Below are 16,565 nucleotides of genomic sequence, written 5' to 3'. Positions count from 1 at the left end.
ATGAATAAATTTTTAGTAACTTCAATAAAATAATAAATCAAATTGAAATTAAATTAAATAAAATTAGAGTTGATTTGGTCCGAACCCTCAATCAGTTCTACCTTTCACGCCTTGGTTTAAGTATGGAACTTCGGGTGTTGTATGGACTCCGGGGAAAGCTTATAGGAGGAATGGTGTCATTAGGAGAATAGGTTTAAGGCTTAGAATATTAGAGAAAGAAAAGAGAATGTGTGTTGGTGCATAACAGAGAGGAAGAGAGAATGATTTGGTTCCCCAAAATTGAGAAATCCGCCTCGTATTTATAGAGGAAATGAGTAAAGTGATGCACGAAACCCTAGAAAATGAAATGCGCCGCGGAGGGAAACCTAGAAATTGCTGCGTCACGGCAGGATTTGTCGCAACACGGCGCAATTTGCCGTGACACGGCAAGAATTGCCATTACGCGGCATTTTTGCCGTGACAAGGCAAATATGCTTTCCAGATTTCCGTCCAAATTCATTTTAACCCTATTTCTTATCATTAAGTACATGATATTTAGGCGTCATTTCAGTTGTTATGGGCTTATTCAGGTTTAGGATTTTGTTATTTTATTAATCGGGCTTAATTAATAAATAACACGAAATGAATTAAAAAAGGTTTGGGCTTAAAAGTGGATTGGACTGAGTTTGAATAAGGATTTGTACTGATCTGTTGACTGATTTGCAGGCTATGTTTGAATGAATGTGGGTTTTAAGCACTCCCAAGATTAAATACTCGACCCGACCAATAATTGCGGTGATTTATCATCGGGTTTGGTTTGGGGAGACATTTTTAGGTGTCTACAGATGCATAATCCAAAATTATCATCTAATAATTTACATATTTAGTTATGAGTCAAAGGTAAGTTGACTTGTGATTGTATGGCGAGCATGTTTTAATTATTTTTGTTGATACTAGGATATTCATGTTAGTGTGGTGCATATGTACTCAGCTTTTGCTTATTCTTACTTTGTTGTTTGTGTTTGGCTTTCATTTGGATTGGCCCTACTATGACCCATTTATATGGTGAGTAGAGGGGTTGAAATAAAGAGAAAGTGACAGGTACTTGAAGTATGAAGAGCATGAAGGGAATGAGTGCTGAGAGAGTGAGAGCTACTTGTTATGCTTTCTTAGTTTATATTTTGAATTGATGGTTTATTGTTATGAACTAACTTTCACTACTACAAAATTGAGCTTAAGTAACACCCATTGGTAACACTTTAAAAATTTCATGATTGTTTGATTTTTACGTAACACTTTTGTAACATTGTGGTATTAGGTAACACTTTATTGTAACACTTTGATATTAGGTAACACTTGGTTGTAACACTTAATTTTTTTTTTTTTTTTTTAAGAAAACACTTAATTCGATATGCTCAATTTTTTTTAATCAAAATCGACCCTCACAGTCACAACCTCACAAATCTCTCCCCCCTCGTATTTCTCCAACCCTCAATAAAGCGTTGACCGTCTCTTTACGCTGCACCTCCTTACCTCTGCTTCCATCGCTATCACCTTCTCAGTAATTAAACCAATGAGTCTTTCCTTCGATTTTCATTCGCCATTGACAATGAAGCTCGAAATCAATGGAGGACATTATCTCTCCTTCCGATAAGCAGGTCATGGTCTCTAAATTCCTTGAGATCGTTGCTGGCCAGAGTGCCGATACGGTCCGCCAATTCTTGCAGGTATTTCTCCTAATTTCTACTTATTTTTTTCTTCAATTTCATAAATTAGGGTCTTTTTTCACTACAATGCTCGATTTGATGATCGCTGCACAATCAATTTCGTATTCTGTAAATTTTGTTTGCGAAGTGTAAAATCGATTTAGAGTGATGGCAACTCAGAAATTGCGCTGCATTTATAATTTAGTGTGATGAATTGCGGAACATGCTTTGAACTTCTTGCCTGTAAAAATTGTGTGGTGTGTTGCGTAAGACGTTTATTTGTTGATGCTTGTAGTGTAGAGTGTAGTCCAATCAATTTAGCTGATGGTAATTTCATGCCCCCTCCCCTTTGATTGATTATTGCTTGTAGTCGAGGGTTGTTTGGCATGATATAGTTTGTCTTAATTTCTCCATTATTTGTTGCTAATCGAGAGGTAATTTCATGCCCCCTCCCCTTTATGTATACTTATTTTTCCTGATTTTTCAATTTGTTGGATTAATCAATCTAATTTCTTGCTTTGAACAAGTTGGGTGATGAATATTAAACTTCGCTGATTTGAATGCTGTATAGGTTTTGATTCCTATTCTGAAACCAACTGGATACACCAGTGCTGATCCTTATAAAATGTAAGCTTAATCTAACCTTCAATGCTTTTTTACTAGCTATTTTATGTTTCTCGAATTTTTCTGCTTCCTATTTCTATTATCGAGCATAGTTTTAGAAATTAGGATTCTGGTGAGTTTCATTGGTGTTGTTTAAGTGGAATTAAGCCCTTTTCTTTCAAGTAGCTGTAGAATTGGATTCTATGAGCGAAATCAAGTAGATAAATGGCTAATAAGGTTTTGGGTCAGGCCAAAGTAGTGAATTGTATTCTAATTTATCACCAAGAAATTTAATAATCAGCAAATCAGCTTAGTTAGTAGGCAGGAGGCAACAAGGTGGCTTATACTTGATTGTGCAGGAAGCCTGCACACACTTTTAACTGCACACACTTTTAAAAGTCAGAAGTTAGGATGAGTATCAAGCTAATAGATGAACTTCTGTGGTTTAGATATTTAAAACATGTTATTTGGTAATTGCTTTTAAAATTGTTATTTGGTGATTAAAGGTTTCCAATAAATTAATTTATGTAAAGATCAGTATCAAGCTCATAGATGAACTAATAGGGTGTTCATGTGGTAATTGCTTTTAACATCCAGTTATATAGGGGAAAAGAACGAGAGAGGATATTTGTTTTACAATGGAAAATGAGAATTAAAAATAAGATTGAAGGCAATGTTATTATATTGGACAAAAGCTTAAGGGGCATTATTGCAAACCTTCCTAGCATGGTCAATCAATTTGATTCCTGGACCTTTTTATAGATTAATATTCTTGGATGATATGTTTTTTTTTTTTAAGTTTGCAGTGTGGGTGGTGAAGTTCTGATCAATGTTCAGTAGATAGTTGCATGAATTATTGGTAGTTTTGCTTCCATGGATTTAATTCTTAGTTTCTTACAAGAATTGCTGCTACTGTAGTTTGATGACAAGGTTGCTTTATTTAATATAGGTGTATATTCAATTTGAATTGGCTAATATATTAGAAGATGGCTATTGAGCATTTTTCCCCCAGAATGTCTACAATTTACTTGATGCTATGTAAGAGGGTAGAGTGTTTAAAAAAAAATGTAAGAGGGCAGATATATATATGAAGCATTATTTTACTCTTACACTATCAGTTTACTACTTTTTTCAATTCTCATTGTATTTATAGATGCTCTTCCATTTATAAGCAAGGGAGTGAGAACCATGAGATAGAGCATTGGAAGATTAGAGACGATGGAAACAAAAACTTCTGTTATGTTACAGGACACAAGAAACATGGTTGCATATATGTAGCAACCAATGTCACCATTACTCTTTCTGCTGTTACAGATATCTGCTGTTGTTGCTGATGCCTGTCGATGTCACTAGCTCAGTGCTATCTGCTGCTACTGCAGTCTGCTGTTTTCTCACTGCTAGTGTTGTCTGATCTAATGCTGACTCTTGCTACTTCGGTTTGCTGCCACTGCTCTCTGCTACTGCTGGTTGTTGCCAACTGTTGTATGCTACTGCTGAAAGCTGCCACTCCTGTATACTACTGCTGGTTGCTGCTAAAGACTGCTACTAGAAGCTTCTGTTACTACTTCTGCCATTCTGCTAGTTGCGTAGCTACTGCCATTCTGCTAGCTAGTTGTGTAGCTGCTACTATACGCTGTTATTAATGCTCTTTGCTGTTATCGCTAACTTTTTTTAAAATTTGGAAGTTTTTTATTTTTCCTTACTTTTTCCAAGCTAGAGATCAAACTTAATTTTCTTTGTGTTAGGATTATTATATTGTTTGGCCAAACATTATAATTGGTGTTTATGGATTTTTTTTGTAAGAATTATGAAAGTATTTCAACCGAAATTGTTTTCTATCATATGTGTTGATTTCTTATTCATATCGTTTGTTGTACATATAATTTTTTTTTATATTTTAAAAAAATAGTAAATGTTAATAATAATAATAATAATAATAATAATAATAATAATAATAATAATAATAATAAATGTTACCTATTAATCTATAAAGTGTTACATTACTTTATAAAAAGTGATACATAATATCAAATAAAGTGCTACTATATGTCAAAACTTGATTGAAAAATGTTACCTAATAATCAATAAAGTGTTACATTAGTTCGAAAAAGTGATACATAATGTCGGATAAAGTGATACTATATGATTGAAAAATGTTACTAAAGATAAGTAAGTGTTACGTAAGAAATAAAAAGTAACACTTTAAAAATGATACTAAAGATATAAAAAAGTGTTACATAAGAGGTTATATAGTAACACTTTTAAAAGTGTTACCATACGTTATCCAAAGTGTTACATAAGACCTTAGGTAACATGGGCGGATGTATCACCCACTTAAGTGTTACCTATTGTCTATAATAACATTTTTACCACTTTATGTAACACTTTTTGGGTGTTACTTAGAGGTTAGTTTTGTACTAGTGTTTGTTATGTTTATTTTTGAATTGGTTTTTAAAAGGGCCATGATTGAATTGGTTCTAACTTGTGAATGATTTAATTCTACTTTTGTTTTGAGGTTGTGAGCTCAAGTTTTATTTTGAAATTTGGTTTTTATTTTTAGACTTCCGCTATGTGACTTTGAAAAAGAGCCTTATCCGTTATCACGATGGAGCTAATACTTTGGTTATTTCCTAAAAAGGGTTTTATTTTGAGTAAAATGAATATTTTAAAAGAAGGAAATTTCCAGGGTATTACAAAGTGGTATCTCAGAGTTTTGGTTGGGTTTTAATTACCACTAAAGCCAAAACGTTTTTGTAGGGCCCTATGTTTTAAAGCTTGGCCAAGTGCTTATTTAATTAAGTTTGAAAATATTTCTTATAGAGGTTCGATTTTTTTAACAAAGCCCGATTTTTTTTTTGTTTAAATTTTAAGTGGTCCGAATTTTTTTTTAAAAAGAAATAAGGGCCGAAATTTTTTTTTTTATTTTGGGCAATTATTTTCGAAAATAAAGCTCAATTTAAAAAAAAAAAAAAAAAAAAAAAGAAACAGATTATGTATGTAGGTATGCGAAGAAATTAAGGTATGTAATTATGTGTTAATTGCTTTTGAAAACATGTGGTGAGATTGGGTAGGAAAGAAAGGGCATATAGGCTAGAATTGTATGTCTTCCTATGTGCATATTTTATTTATGCAAGGTGATCAAGCATGTTGTATGATAATATGTATTTAAGTGAAAGCATGTTTATGTGTAGTAATATAAATTGTATGATTGAACACCAAACTTAATTTTTTTTTTCTATTGCAAAGAATTGTATACTTGAATTGAAAAGGGAATTTTTCTTTATTGAGTCATGACCCAAAATACCTTGTAGGATGTTTGATTTACCTACTAGATTCACTACTATGGGCAATTTAATAAAGAAGGACTATGAGCATGTGTGGGATTATATTCGCAGGATTCGTTTTTACTGTACTTATAGATCTTATGTGTTTGGAGAACGTCATTTTGACCAACTTGACTATGTCCTGCCATGATTGTTCTTTGCTTTCCTAACTATCCTCTCTATGAAGCTATTAAGAGTCGCTTTCGTGATTTTCACTTGCCTAATGGTGTTGCTAACTATACTAAGTATAAGGACTCTAATGATCAGTGGGGAGCAGATTAGAGATACTTATACCGTTATATTGCTCACAAGGAATTTATGTACCTTAACCCTTAGTATACTGCTTATCCTCCACCTTACCATAACTTTGGTGATCTAGCTCCACAACAAAATGCACCTTACTATTTTTAAGAAAACTATGATTCCATGTCTGAGTCAGAACCTGAGCAAACTTATAAGAGTCAGGGTGAGCCAATGGAGCAAAATAATGAGTCTGGAGATACTTCATGTGAAGTCATTTCTAATCCAAATCCTCCAAGCCCTCCAGTAATCATTAACTTAGAATCTGATGAGTCTGACGAAGACCCTAATGAAGAAATGGATCCCGAGGAAGATGATGATGATGGTGGTGGTGGTGGTGGTGGTGGTAATGATGGTGATAATGGGAGTGATCCTGAGTATAATCCAAAGAAGTACAAGGAGATAAAAGACAAGATTGACAATGTCAACATCTGAAGATCTTAGACTAACTTTTCTTTAGTGTTTTAAGTATTTATTTCATTCTTTATTTACATTGCAGTTTAATAAAGTACTGCGTATGGGTAATAAGTAGTAGAGCTACATTTGGAATGTTCCAAACATTTCTTTTCATTATTTCAATAAAGCATTATTTAATCTTTTCCTATACATTTCCATCTTCAAACAAGCCTGTCAAGTGTCATTTATTACTTTTATTTTCTGTCTATGGTATCAAGGGAAATGACTCAAAAATATTTTTTATGGTGTGCTTACTTAAGTGAAATGATTGCATGACAACCAATACAATGTGTTGAATTATTAGTAGGAGAAATTAGTAGGTGCTTCTGCTATAATTCAAAATGACTGCTTGTATGCTTGGATTAAAAGAGAATGGTTGTTGTCTAGTTACAAGAGAGTTGTGACCAACCTAATAGTAGCCATTTCTTAATTCAAAAGGACTAGGATGGTAGGGAGAAACAACAATAACAATGATCTGAATGAGGTAGTAAGGATACTAGCTGCTATAGCTCAACAATTAGCTGAAAGAAATAACAATAACAATCCTGACCCTGCTGCGGAGTTCTTTGAGAAGATAGCCCAAAGCAAACCTCCTACCTACCAGGGAGAACCTGACCTAACTATCCTTGAGAATTGGTTGAGAGAGTTCGACAAGTTGTTTGTGGCAGTAGCATGCCCTAATGAGTCCAAAGTGAGTAGTGCAACTTACTACTTAAGGGATGAAGTAGATTTGTGGTGGTAGCAGAATGAAAAAACTATAAGAGCATTACCTAAATTTGGATGGAATGTGTTCAAGGAGCAAGTGAGGGATAAGTTCTACCCAATGTTCTTGCAAAAGCAGAAAGCTGATTCCTGGAGCTTAAGATGGGAAGTATGTCGGTGACCGAGTATTACACTATGTTTATTGAGCTGTCTAGGATTGCTGAAGATATTGTGGCTACTGATAGACAGAAAGCTAGAAGGTTTGAAAGGGGATTGCCTCTTTCTCCACAAGGCAAGTTGTCAGGGCAAGTGTTTGACAATTTGGATGAGTTGTGTGGTAGGGCAGCGCATTTACATGCGTTGGAGTTGAAGGAAAAGGCTAAAAAGGTTGAGTTGGATGCTAGGGAGAAAAGAAAAAATCCTATGACTAGTTCTGGACCATCTAGGAACCAGAATAACTTCAAGAAGCAAAAGTTTAATCACCATCAAGGTAATAACTTCCAGAACAATAGGAACTAAGGTGGGCGCAATTTTCCTAGGGGAAATAAGAACCAACCTGGAGATCATAACTAGAGGGTATACTATTGTAAGAGATGTTCTAACAATCACCCAGGGAAGGACTGTGATGGAACTTAGTCACTTGTAACCTGTGTAAAAAACAAGGACACAGGACATACAAGTGTTTTTCTAAGAGTAAAGGGGGTTAAGGAAACAATCATTTTGGTAGTGGAAAGAACTGGAATTAGCAGAAAGGAGGTCAGGGTAACAATGGGAATCAAGTGAATAAGGGAGCACAGTTTCAGAATGGAAATAAGAATACCAATGGTGGTTACACATAAGTTAAGGGTGGAGCACCTGGAAAGCTTAATGTAATGGGTTCGCGTGAGGCTGACGCAGCAAGAGATGTCATTACTGGTACATTTTCTATAAACTCAGTTCCTGTTAAAGTTTTGTTTGATCCTAGTGAAACATATTCTTTCATTTCTAAAGCTATGCTTCCAAAACTATCGCATTGTCTAAAAACTGTAGATGACATAGATATTCCTATAGAACTTCTAACTAGGGTTGTAGTTCACTGTACAAGGGTCTATAAGGATGTACCTATAAAGATTAAAGGGGAGGAATTTATGTCCAACCTGATTGAATTTGAATTAGGAGACCTTGATATAATTCTAGGAATGGATTGGTTATGTACCCTATAATGCTGAAATACGATACAAGTCACAAAAAATCCACTTGAAAATGGCTCAGGGAGAGCTCGTAACCCATTAGAGGCATGGAAAACCCTGGCATACTAAGATCATTTATGTGATGAAGTTGGAAAAATATATGAAGAAGGGGAACCCAATCTATTTCTGTAGTGTGAGAAACTTGGAGTATGAGGAACCATCTAAACCAGAGGATATTGAAGTAATAAAGGAGTTTCTAGATGTGTTTCCAGGAGAGATTCCTGGTATGCCGCAAATAAGAGCCATAGACTTAGTACCTAGAACATCACCTATCTCTAAGGCACCATACAGGATGACACCTGCTGAGATGAGTGAATTAAAAAGTCAGTTACAATATTTGTTGGAGAAGAGATACATAAGACCATGTGCATCACCATGGGGAGCTCCTGTATTGTGTGTGAAAAAGAAAGATGGTAGCATGAGGCTATGCATCGATTACAGGGAGTTGAACAAGGTAACCATAAAGAAAAAATATCCTTTACCTAGGATAGATGACTTGTTTAACCAGTTGAAAGGTACAATAGTGTTTTCTAAGATTGATTTGAGGTCTGGATATCATCAACTGCGAATTGCGGAAGAGGACATTCCGAAAACGACATTTAGGACGAGATATGGACACTATGAGTTTACAGTAATGCCTTTTGGGTTGACTAATGCATCTGCAACTTTTATGGACTTGATGAATAGAGTTTTTCAACCTTTCCTAAACCAATTCGTGGTAATGTTTATTGATGACATTTTGGTTTATTCAAAGAATAAAGAGGACCATGCAGAGCCTTTGCGATCAGTATTAGCTACTTTAAGGACTAACCAGTTGTATGCCAAATTCTCGAAGTGTGAGTTTTGGTTGGAGAAGGTAGCATTTTTGGGACATTTTATATCTAAGGAAGGAGTGGAGGTAGATCCTACAAAGATTGAAGCTGTAAAGGGGTGGCCTACACCCAAGAATGTGTCGGATATTCGAAGCTTCTTAGGCCTAACTGGTTATTATAGGCGGTTTGTGAAGGAATTTTTGAAGATAGCTAGACCTATGACTTCGTTGATGAAGAATGAATCTAAGTTCAATTGGAGTGATAAGTGTGAAGAAGCGTTTCAAACCTTGAAAAAGAGTTTGACAACAGCACTAGTGTTGACTTTACCTGACGAGAGTGGTTCTTATGATGTGTATAGTGATGCATCTAAGAATGGACTTGGATGTGTTTTGATGCAACATGGGAAGGTGATTGCTTATGCATTGAGACAGTTGAAGAAACATGAGGTTAACTACCCTACTCATGATCTAGAACTTGCAACGATAGAGTTTGCGTTAAAAATATGGAGACATTATTTATATGGAGTGAAATGTAGGATATTCACATACCATAAAAGTTTGAAGTACCTTTTCACGTAATCAACATTGAACATGAGACAACGGAGGTGGTTAAAATTCTTCAATGACTATGACGTAGATATCCAATGCTACGAGGGAAAAGCGAATGTAGTCGCGGATGCTTTGAGTAGTAAAGCAACTTAAGGAGTGAATGCTTTGGTAGTGGTAGACAAACTTTGTAAGGAAATGAGTAAGTTGAACCTCGAGGTAGTACCACATGGAACGTTGGAAGGAATGCTTAATAATTTAAGTATCCAACTAACAATATTTGATGAGATTAAGGATAACCAAGTAGGGGATGTGAAATTAGATCGCATAAGGGAGAAGATCAAGCAAGGGAAGGCGACTGATTTCAAAATCCATGATGATGGGAGTATTCGATTCAAGGGGAGGTGGTGTGTACCACAAAAGTGTGAGGAGTTGAAGAAGAAGTTGATGGAAGAAGGGCACAATACACCTTACTCAATACATCCAGGAGGAGATAAGCTTTACAAGGATTTGAAAAAGGTGTATTGGTGGCTTAAAATGAAGAAGGAAGTGGCAGAGTTTGTAGCCAAGTGTCTAACCTGTCAGAAAGGTAAAATAGAGCATAAGAGAATACAGGGAACAGTGCAACCACTCGAGATCTCGGCTTGGAAGTGGGATTGCATCTCGATGGATTTTGTCACTAGTTTACCTAAGTCTAAGAATGGGAATGATACCATCTCGGTTGTGGTGGATAGACTTACCAAATTGGTAGTGTTTATACCAATGAATGAGACTTGGAAAATGGAACAACTTGTAAAGGCTTACATCAAAAATGTTGTGAGGCTACATGGAGCTCCTAAGGATATCATTTCGGATAGGGATTCTAGGTTTCTTTCGAAATTCTGGAAAAGTGTTCAAGAGAAATTTGGTACGACATTAATGATGAGTACAACATTTCACCCTACAACGGATGGACAATCTGAGAGAATTATTCAAACCTTGGAAGATATGTTAAGATCATGTGTGTTAGATTACCAAGGTGGATGGGAAGATAGCTTGGACTTGATAGAATTCTCTTACAACAATAGTTACCATGCAAGCATTGGCATGACACCATTTGAGGCCTTGTATGGAAGGAATAGTAGAAGTCCACTATGTTTGAGTGACATTAGTGAGACAATAATTCTAGGTCCTCAGTTGATAGAAGAAATCATGAAGCAAGTTAGAGAAATCCAAGCTAAGATTTAAGCTGCTCAAGATAGACAAAAGAGTTACGTAGATTTAAAGCGTAGAGAAGAGGAATTCCAAGTTGGTGATAAGGTTTTACTTAAGGTTTTACCAATGAAAGGAGTTATGAGATTTGGGAAGAAAAGAAAGTTGAGTCCAAAGTACAATGGACCATATGAGATTTTGCAAAGAATAAGTAAAGTTGCTTATAAATTGGCATTGCCTATGGACCTCAGCAAGGTACACGATGTATTTCACGTTTCTCAGTTGAGAAGATACATCCCAGACAAGTCACATGTCCTACAACCTGAAACCATAAAATTAGACCAAAGCCTAACCTATGAAGAAAGACTTGTAAAGATACTTTATATTAAAGTGCGTAGTACACGCAAGAAAGATGTTAAGATTGTAAAGGTTTTGTGGTCGAATCAAGAAACTGAGGAAGCGACATAGGAAGCTGAGGATGAAATGAGAAAGAAGTACCTAGAGTTGTTTAAGCTTAGATGAGTTATGGGGTTGTAACTCGTTTGCTTTAAAGGGAGGTAGAATACGGTAGAATTTCACGCTTTTTACCTTCACTTCATGCATATTTGTGCATTTTTAGTATATTTTGCACAATTTTATATAAAGTTTAGAAAGAAAGAAAACAAGAAAGGTTACAAAAAGTACAGCAACTATAAGTATTTAGAAAAGTTTTTACTAAGTGGGTGAAAAAGTGCAGTTTTAAACAAGTTTTGAACAAAGTTTCATGATTTCATGCTAAAGTTTTGAGGACAAAACTTCTTTTAAGGGGGTAGATTGTAATACTCCGTATTTTTATAATATTTATATATATCATTATTTATTTTATTTATATATTAAAATGATTCATTTTATTTTATTATTTAAATATTAAGAAAGTGTGTATAAAATAAAATGAGTCATTAATTGAAGCAATAAAGTGTTTTTAATTTGCGTCAACATCAATTAAATTGATGGATCAAATTGTTAGGAATTCATGAACCTTTAAGAGCCCAACAAGTTAGCCCCAAAGGAGAAGTTAAGGGATAGTAGGATTAGTAATGCCAGTTTTGTATATAAGTGTTTTTGTTTTAAAAGAGGAGTATAAATACTTTAAAACCTCAAGAATTTTACACTCTAAAATCATAATCGTCAGATTTTACAAAAACCCCAAAAGTTTTTCCTCCTATTTTCTCTCTTCTTTTTCGTCTTTTTTTTTATCTCTTTTCCCGCGCCTCTCTCTCCGTCTTCTCTTCCCCTCGCGGCCGACAGCCACCGACGCCACCACCGACCATCAGCGACCACCAGCGGCCACCCTCTTTCTCTCTTTAGTTTTTAGTTCAGTATTGTTATATATATATATATATATATATATATATATATATATATATATATATATATATATATATATATATATATATATATATATATATATATATATATATAAACTCTTTCTTTCTCCTAATTTAATTCTAGTTGTATTATTATTTTAAAGCATGTTTGATTATGTTTTGGTATTGATTTTGGGTATTTGATATTGTTAAATTATTCCTATAATTTTCAGATTTTAATTTAATCAAAAACCCCAATTTACAAACCCTAGAATTTGGGAATTTAATGTTTATGGTTAGGGTTTGATCCTAGGTTGTTGTGATTGTTAAACTAATGTTTTAAACATGTGTCTAATGAGTTTAAAGCCCTCAAATTAATGCTGGAATTTAATTATACAAACTACTTTTTAATTTTGGTGTTAAGGTTTGATTACCCATAAAAGGGAAAAGGTTTTAATGATTTTAAATATGATTTCCTAGTCTATTAGTGATGTTTTATATTAAATAAGTATGCTAGAATGTTATTTAAGGCACACAAACTAAGTCTTTTTGAAAGAATTTAAAGTACCCACTTAAAGCAAAGGTTTTATGACTTTTATACCATTAAATTGGGTTAATTAGTAAAGTCTAAAGAATATTATAGTTGCTGGAAATTTGTGAGAATAGTGGATTAATTATAGTTATGTATTCTTATTTGTAGGAAGCTTTGAGCTAGGTGATTTCTAGCGAGTGTGGCCGAGTTTAGGCACTATTCAAGGTACGTATGTGTACAAGAATATTTGTGTATGCGTAGTATCATGCTAGGATTGTAAAGTATGATTTAAGTGATGAAGTAGTAGCATGTTTGGTTGATTATATGCTTGGAATTATTGTTGGTTGAGCATGAATTATTATGCAAGCATGTGAATATGTAATTTTAGGCATGATACAAGTTGAATATGTATGAATCATGGAAGTATGTTTTATTTTCAAGTATCAAGAAAGCATGAATTTAATAAGCAAGGCTTATGTATGTTTACAAGAAATAAAGTTAGAATTATTGAGCATGATTCATGAATTTATTTCTCACCCATTTATTATTGGTGTTAAGTCAAAAATTAGTTTATTTATTTACTCACTCATGTAAGTTGAGTTTGAGTCAAGGAAGCTTAATAGTGCATCTTATGCACCAAGGTAGTAATCGTGCAATTTTGTGCACAAAACTAGGCAAGGAACTTTAATTAAAATAAATAGTATGTGCTCACTAATTAATTCAAGAATGAAATGGAAGTATGGGATGAATGTTGCTATGTTTGTTCTTGATTGATTGGTTGGAGTCATCACATGTTAAATTGGTAAATCACATAAAGTGTAAGAGGATACGCACCAAAACTCTTGGAACGTATACACCTGGAGTATGAACATATGGGGGGAGTTATGGGGTTTTATATTTAACCATTGCTTCTACAGGGGTACATGACGCTATACTTTCTTTTATTATTAATGCGCTGGAATTCCGTCACAAGTGTGACATAGTAGGTGCTAATTGGGGTATCTTCCTGATTGGAAGCTCAATATTTAATGGGCTATTTTCAAGGAAGGAAACCCGTTCGATGCGTAATCCAAATTTTTTATTTAATAATTTATATTATTAGTTATGAGTCAAAGGTAAGTTGACTTGTGATTGTATGGCAAGCATGTTTTAATTATTTTTGTTGATACTAGGATATTCATGTTAGTGTGGTGCATATGTACTCAGCTTTTGCTGATTTGTACTTTGTTATTTGTGTTTGGCTTTCCTTTGGATTGACCCTACTATGACCCATTTATATGGTGAGTGGAGGGGTTGAAATAAAGAGAAAGTGGCAAGTACTTGAAGTATGAAGAGCATGAAGGGAATGAGTGCTGCGAGACACTTGTTATGCTTTCTTAGTTTTATGTTTTGAATTCATGGTTTATTGTTATGAACTAACTTTGTTATGTTTATTTTTGAATTGGTTTTTAAAAGAGCCATGATTAAATTGGTTCCAACTTGTGAATGATTTATTTCTAATTTTGTTTTGAGGTTGTGAACTCAAGTTTTATTTTGAAAGTTGGTTTTTATTTTTAGACTTTCGATGTGTGACTATGAAAAATATCCTTAGCCGTTATCAGGGTGGCAGTAATATTTTGATTATTTCCTAAAAAGTGTTTTATTTTGAGTAAAATGAGTATTTTAAAAGAAGGAAATTTTCAGGGTATTACAATCACACCCTGTATAAAGAAGGAATGTGATTGATGTACTTCTAGAACTTGTTAATTGGTTGGTTGAGGAAGTGAAGAGTCTGATCTAAAAACCCTATTATTTTGAAATAACCAGAGACTCCAAAGAGTACCAATAAAGGTACTAATGCGGGGACTTGAAATCCCATCCTGACTATTAAAAAGTCAGATATAATCTTGGATCCAATATAAAAGAGAAAGGTGTCCATTGTGTTGTGAGTGGATGCCAAGGCTTCCACCCCTCCCATGTTATTCCGGAAATAATGCAATTCTTGAATAGGTGAAAGAAATCTTCCGGCTCGGTAATACATACATCGCAGTTAATATCATCTACAGGGACTCCTTTGTGGTTTAGTTCTGACTTAACAGCAAGAGCGTTATGTAGAAGTTTCCTAAGAAATAACTTCCACTTTGGTTGAATTTGAAGGGACCAAAGAACTTTCCAGAAGTTATCAAAGTAGTGAGAAGACGTCGTGGATTCCATTTGCTGTTGTATCATAGCATACCTAGTTTTAACCGAATATTTCCTTGAAGTAGTACGAGTCTAGTACTGAAAATTCTCTTCCATTTCAAACGGGGGTTCCATAGGAAGTATTGTAGCCGTAGAATCTGGTTGGAAGTAGGATCTGACCTTATTAGCATCCCAAGATTGGGCTTAAGGATTAGAGAAAAAATTAATTGTACAATCCTTAGAGACATTAAGAGGAATTCCAGGCTTGAAATTTGGAATGATACCGTTAACCCATTTGGAGGTACCAGCAAGAATTGAACAACCGTTTCCTACTTTCCAACCACACCCTGTTGACAGTAAGGTATCAGCTCTAATCAACCCACAAATGCCATAAGTACTTTGGCCTGTGAGTCGTTGCGTATGAAGCAGTTGATCTGTGAGGAATTTAGTGCGCGCACCAAAGACCCTAGAAACCAGAAGTTGCGGATGCTTCACAAACCTCCAAACTTGCTTCATGATCAAATCTTTATTCAAGGTGGTCACGCCTCTAATTCCTAGACCACCAATACCACGAGGAAACTGCAACTTACCCCGGTTGACCCAATGCATTTCTCTATTCTCCGAGTTGAACCAAAAGAATCGTACAAGTAAAGAATCGATTCTGTTCGAAACTGATGCCGGTAGTTCAAAGCAAGAAAGAACATGAGATGCCATAGCTACTAGAATAGAGTTAATAAAAATTAACTTTTGGGTTTGGAAAAGCCTGATAGCATTTAGAGCATTTATACGACCTAGAATCTTGTCTATAAGAAACTGGAAATGATCGCATTTCTTACCCATGAAGTCGAATGGGGAAACAAGGTGATGGTCAAACTGGCGGACTTGAGACATCCTAAAAATCGACTTAAATTCAGCCTGAGCAAGAGATGTGGTATTTAAGCTGAATTTAATAAGGGATTTTGACAAATTAAGCTCCTCCACGGAAATTTTTGTAAAACGGTTGATAATTCCCATAAGATTAGTGTAGGATACAGTATTAGCCTGGAAAAGGATCGCGGCGTCATCCGCAAAAAAGAGATGAGAAATAATCGGATTGGCTCCGGAAATTCTGACCCCTTTAAACAATTGTAAATCTTGACCCAAATGTAGCATCCTGGAGAAAATATCCATACAGAACAGAAAAAGGTATGGGGAGAGCGGATCACCTTGTCGAAGACCGCATTGGGGAACAAAGGTCTCTGAGGTAGTACCATTGAGAAAAGTTTTATAGGTCACTGTGGATATGCTTTGGTGAATCATTTGTATCCAACGATTAGGAAAGCCATAGGCTTTGAGAACACGAAGTAAAAAACTCCAATGAATCCTGTCGTATGCCTTACTCGTGTCAATCTTGACGGAGGCAAGCCAGTTGTTACCAGTCTTCGAAGAATTAATTTTTTTCCATTAATTTGTGGCTTAGTAGAATGTTGTCCGTCATAACACGGCCTTGAACGAAGGCATGTTGAGACTCGGAGATGAGTAAGGAAAGATATGGACGGATTCTTGCAACTAAACACTTAGATGCATATTTTAAATAGTATTTACAAAGGCTAATTGGGCGTAGATGAGCAACTTCCGTAGGCGAGGCAATTTCCGGGATCATAACTAGAAGAGATTGATTCCATTCTTTCAAAAGAAACCC

At 35.0% G+C, this 16,565-nt stretch overlaps 2 protein-coding genes across 4 annotated transcripts; both read left to right on the top strand.

The window, feature by feature from the left end:
• Positions 1-1,084: 1,084 nt before the first annotated feature.
• LOC110709088 lies at positions 1,085-4,085 on the top strand. Of its 3 annotated transcripts, none has more exons than XR_002508843.1 (3): positions 1,085-1,706; positions 2,257-2,312; positions 3,238-4,085. XR_002508843.1 is itself a non-coding variant. In XM_021887308.1 (3 exons), the coding sequence occupies exons 1-3, from the start codon at positions 1,605-1,607 to the stop codon at positions 3,697-3,699; spliced, it is 255 nt and encodes an 84-aa protein (XP_021743000.1). In that variant the 5' UTR covers positions 1,092-1,604; the 3' UTR covers positions 3,700-4,085. The 3 variants fall into 3 exon arrangements, 2 of the variants coding, with proteins under 2 accessions (XP_021743000.1, XP_021742996.1); XM_021887308.1 differs by having other exon boundaries at positions 1,092-1,706; positions 3,603-4,085; XM_021887304.1 differs by having other exon boundaries at positions 1,093-1,706; positions 3,442-4,085.
• Positions 4,086-10,975: 6,890 nt separating this feature from the next.
• On the top strand, positions 10,976-11,314 carry LOC110707874. The gene has a single exon (XM_021885945.1). The coding sequence runs from the start codon at positions 10,976-10,978 to the stop codon at positions 11,312-11,314; it is 339 nt and encodes a 112-aa protein (XP_021741637.1).
• Positions 11,315-16,565: the final 5,251 nt, after the last annotated feature.

This window comes from Chenopodium quinoa, unplaced genomic scaffold (assembly GCF_001683475.1).
Source record: "Chenopodium quinoa cultivar QQ74 unplaced genomic scaffold, ASM168347v1, whole genome shotgun sequence".
In the NCBI taxonomy this organism is placed as follows: Eukaryota; Viridiplantae; Streptophyta; class Magnoliopsida; order Caryophyllales; family Amaranthaceae; genus Chenopodium; species Chenopodium quinoa.
The sequence above is the reverse complement of the archived record's forward strand: the minus strand, read 5'-3'. Positions and strand labels throughout refer to the sequence as shown.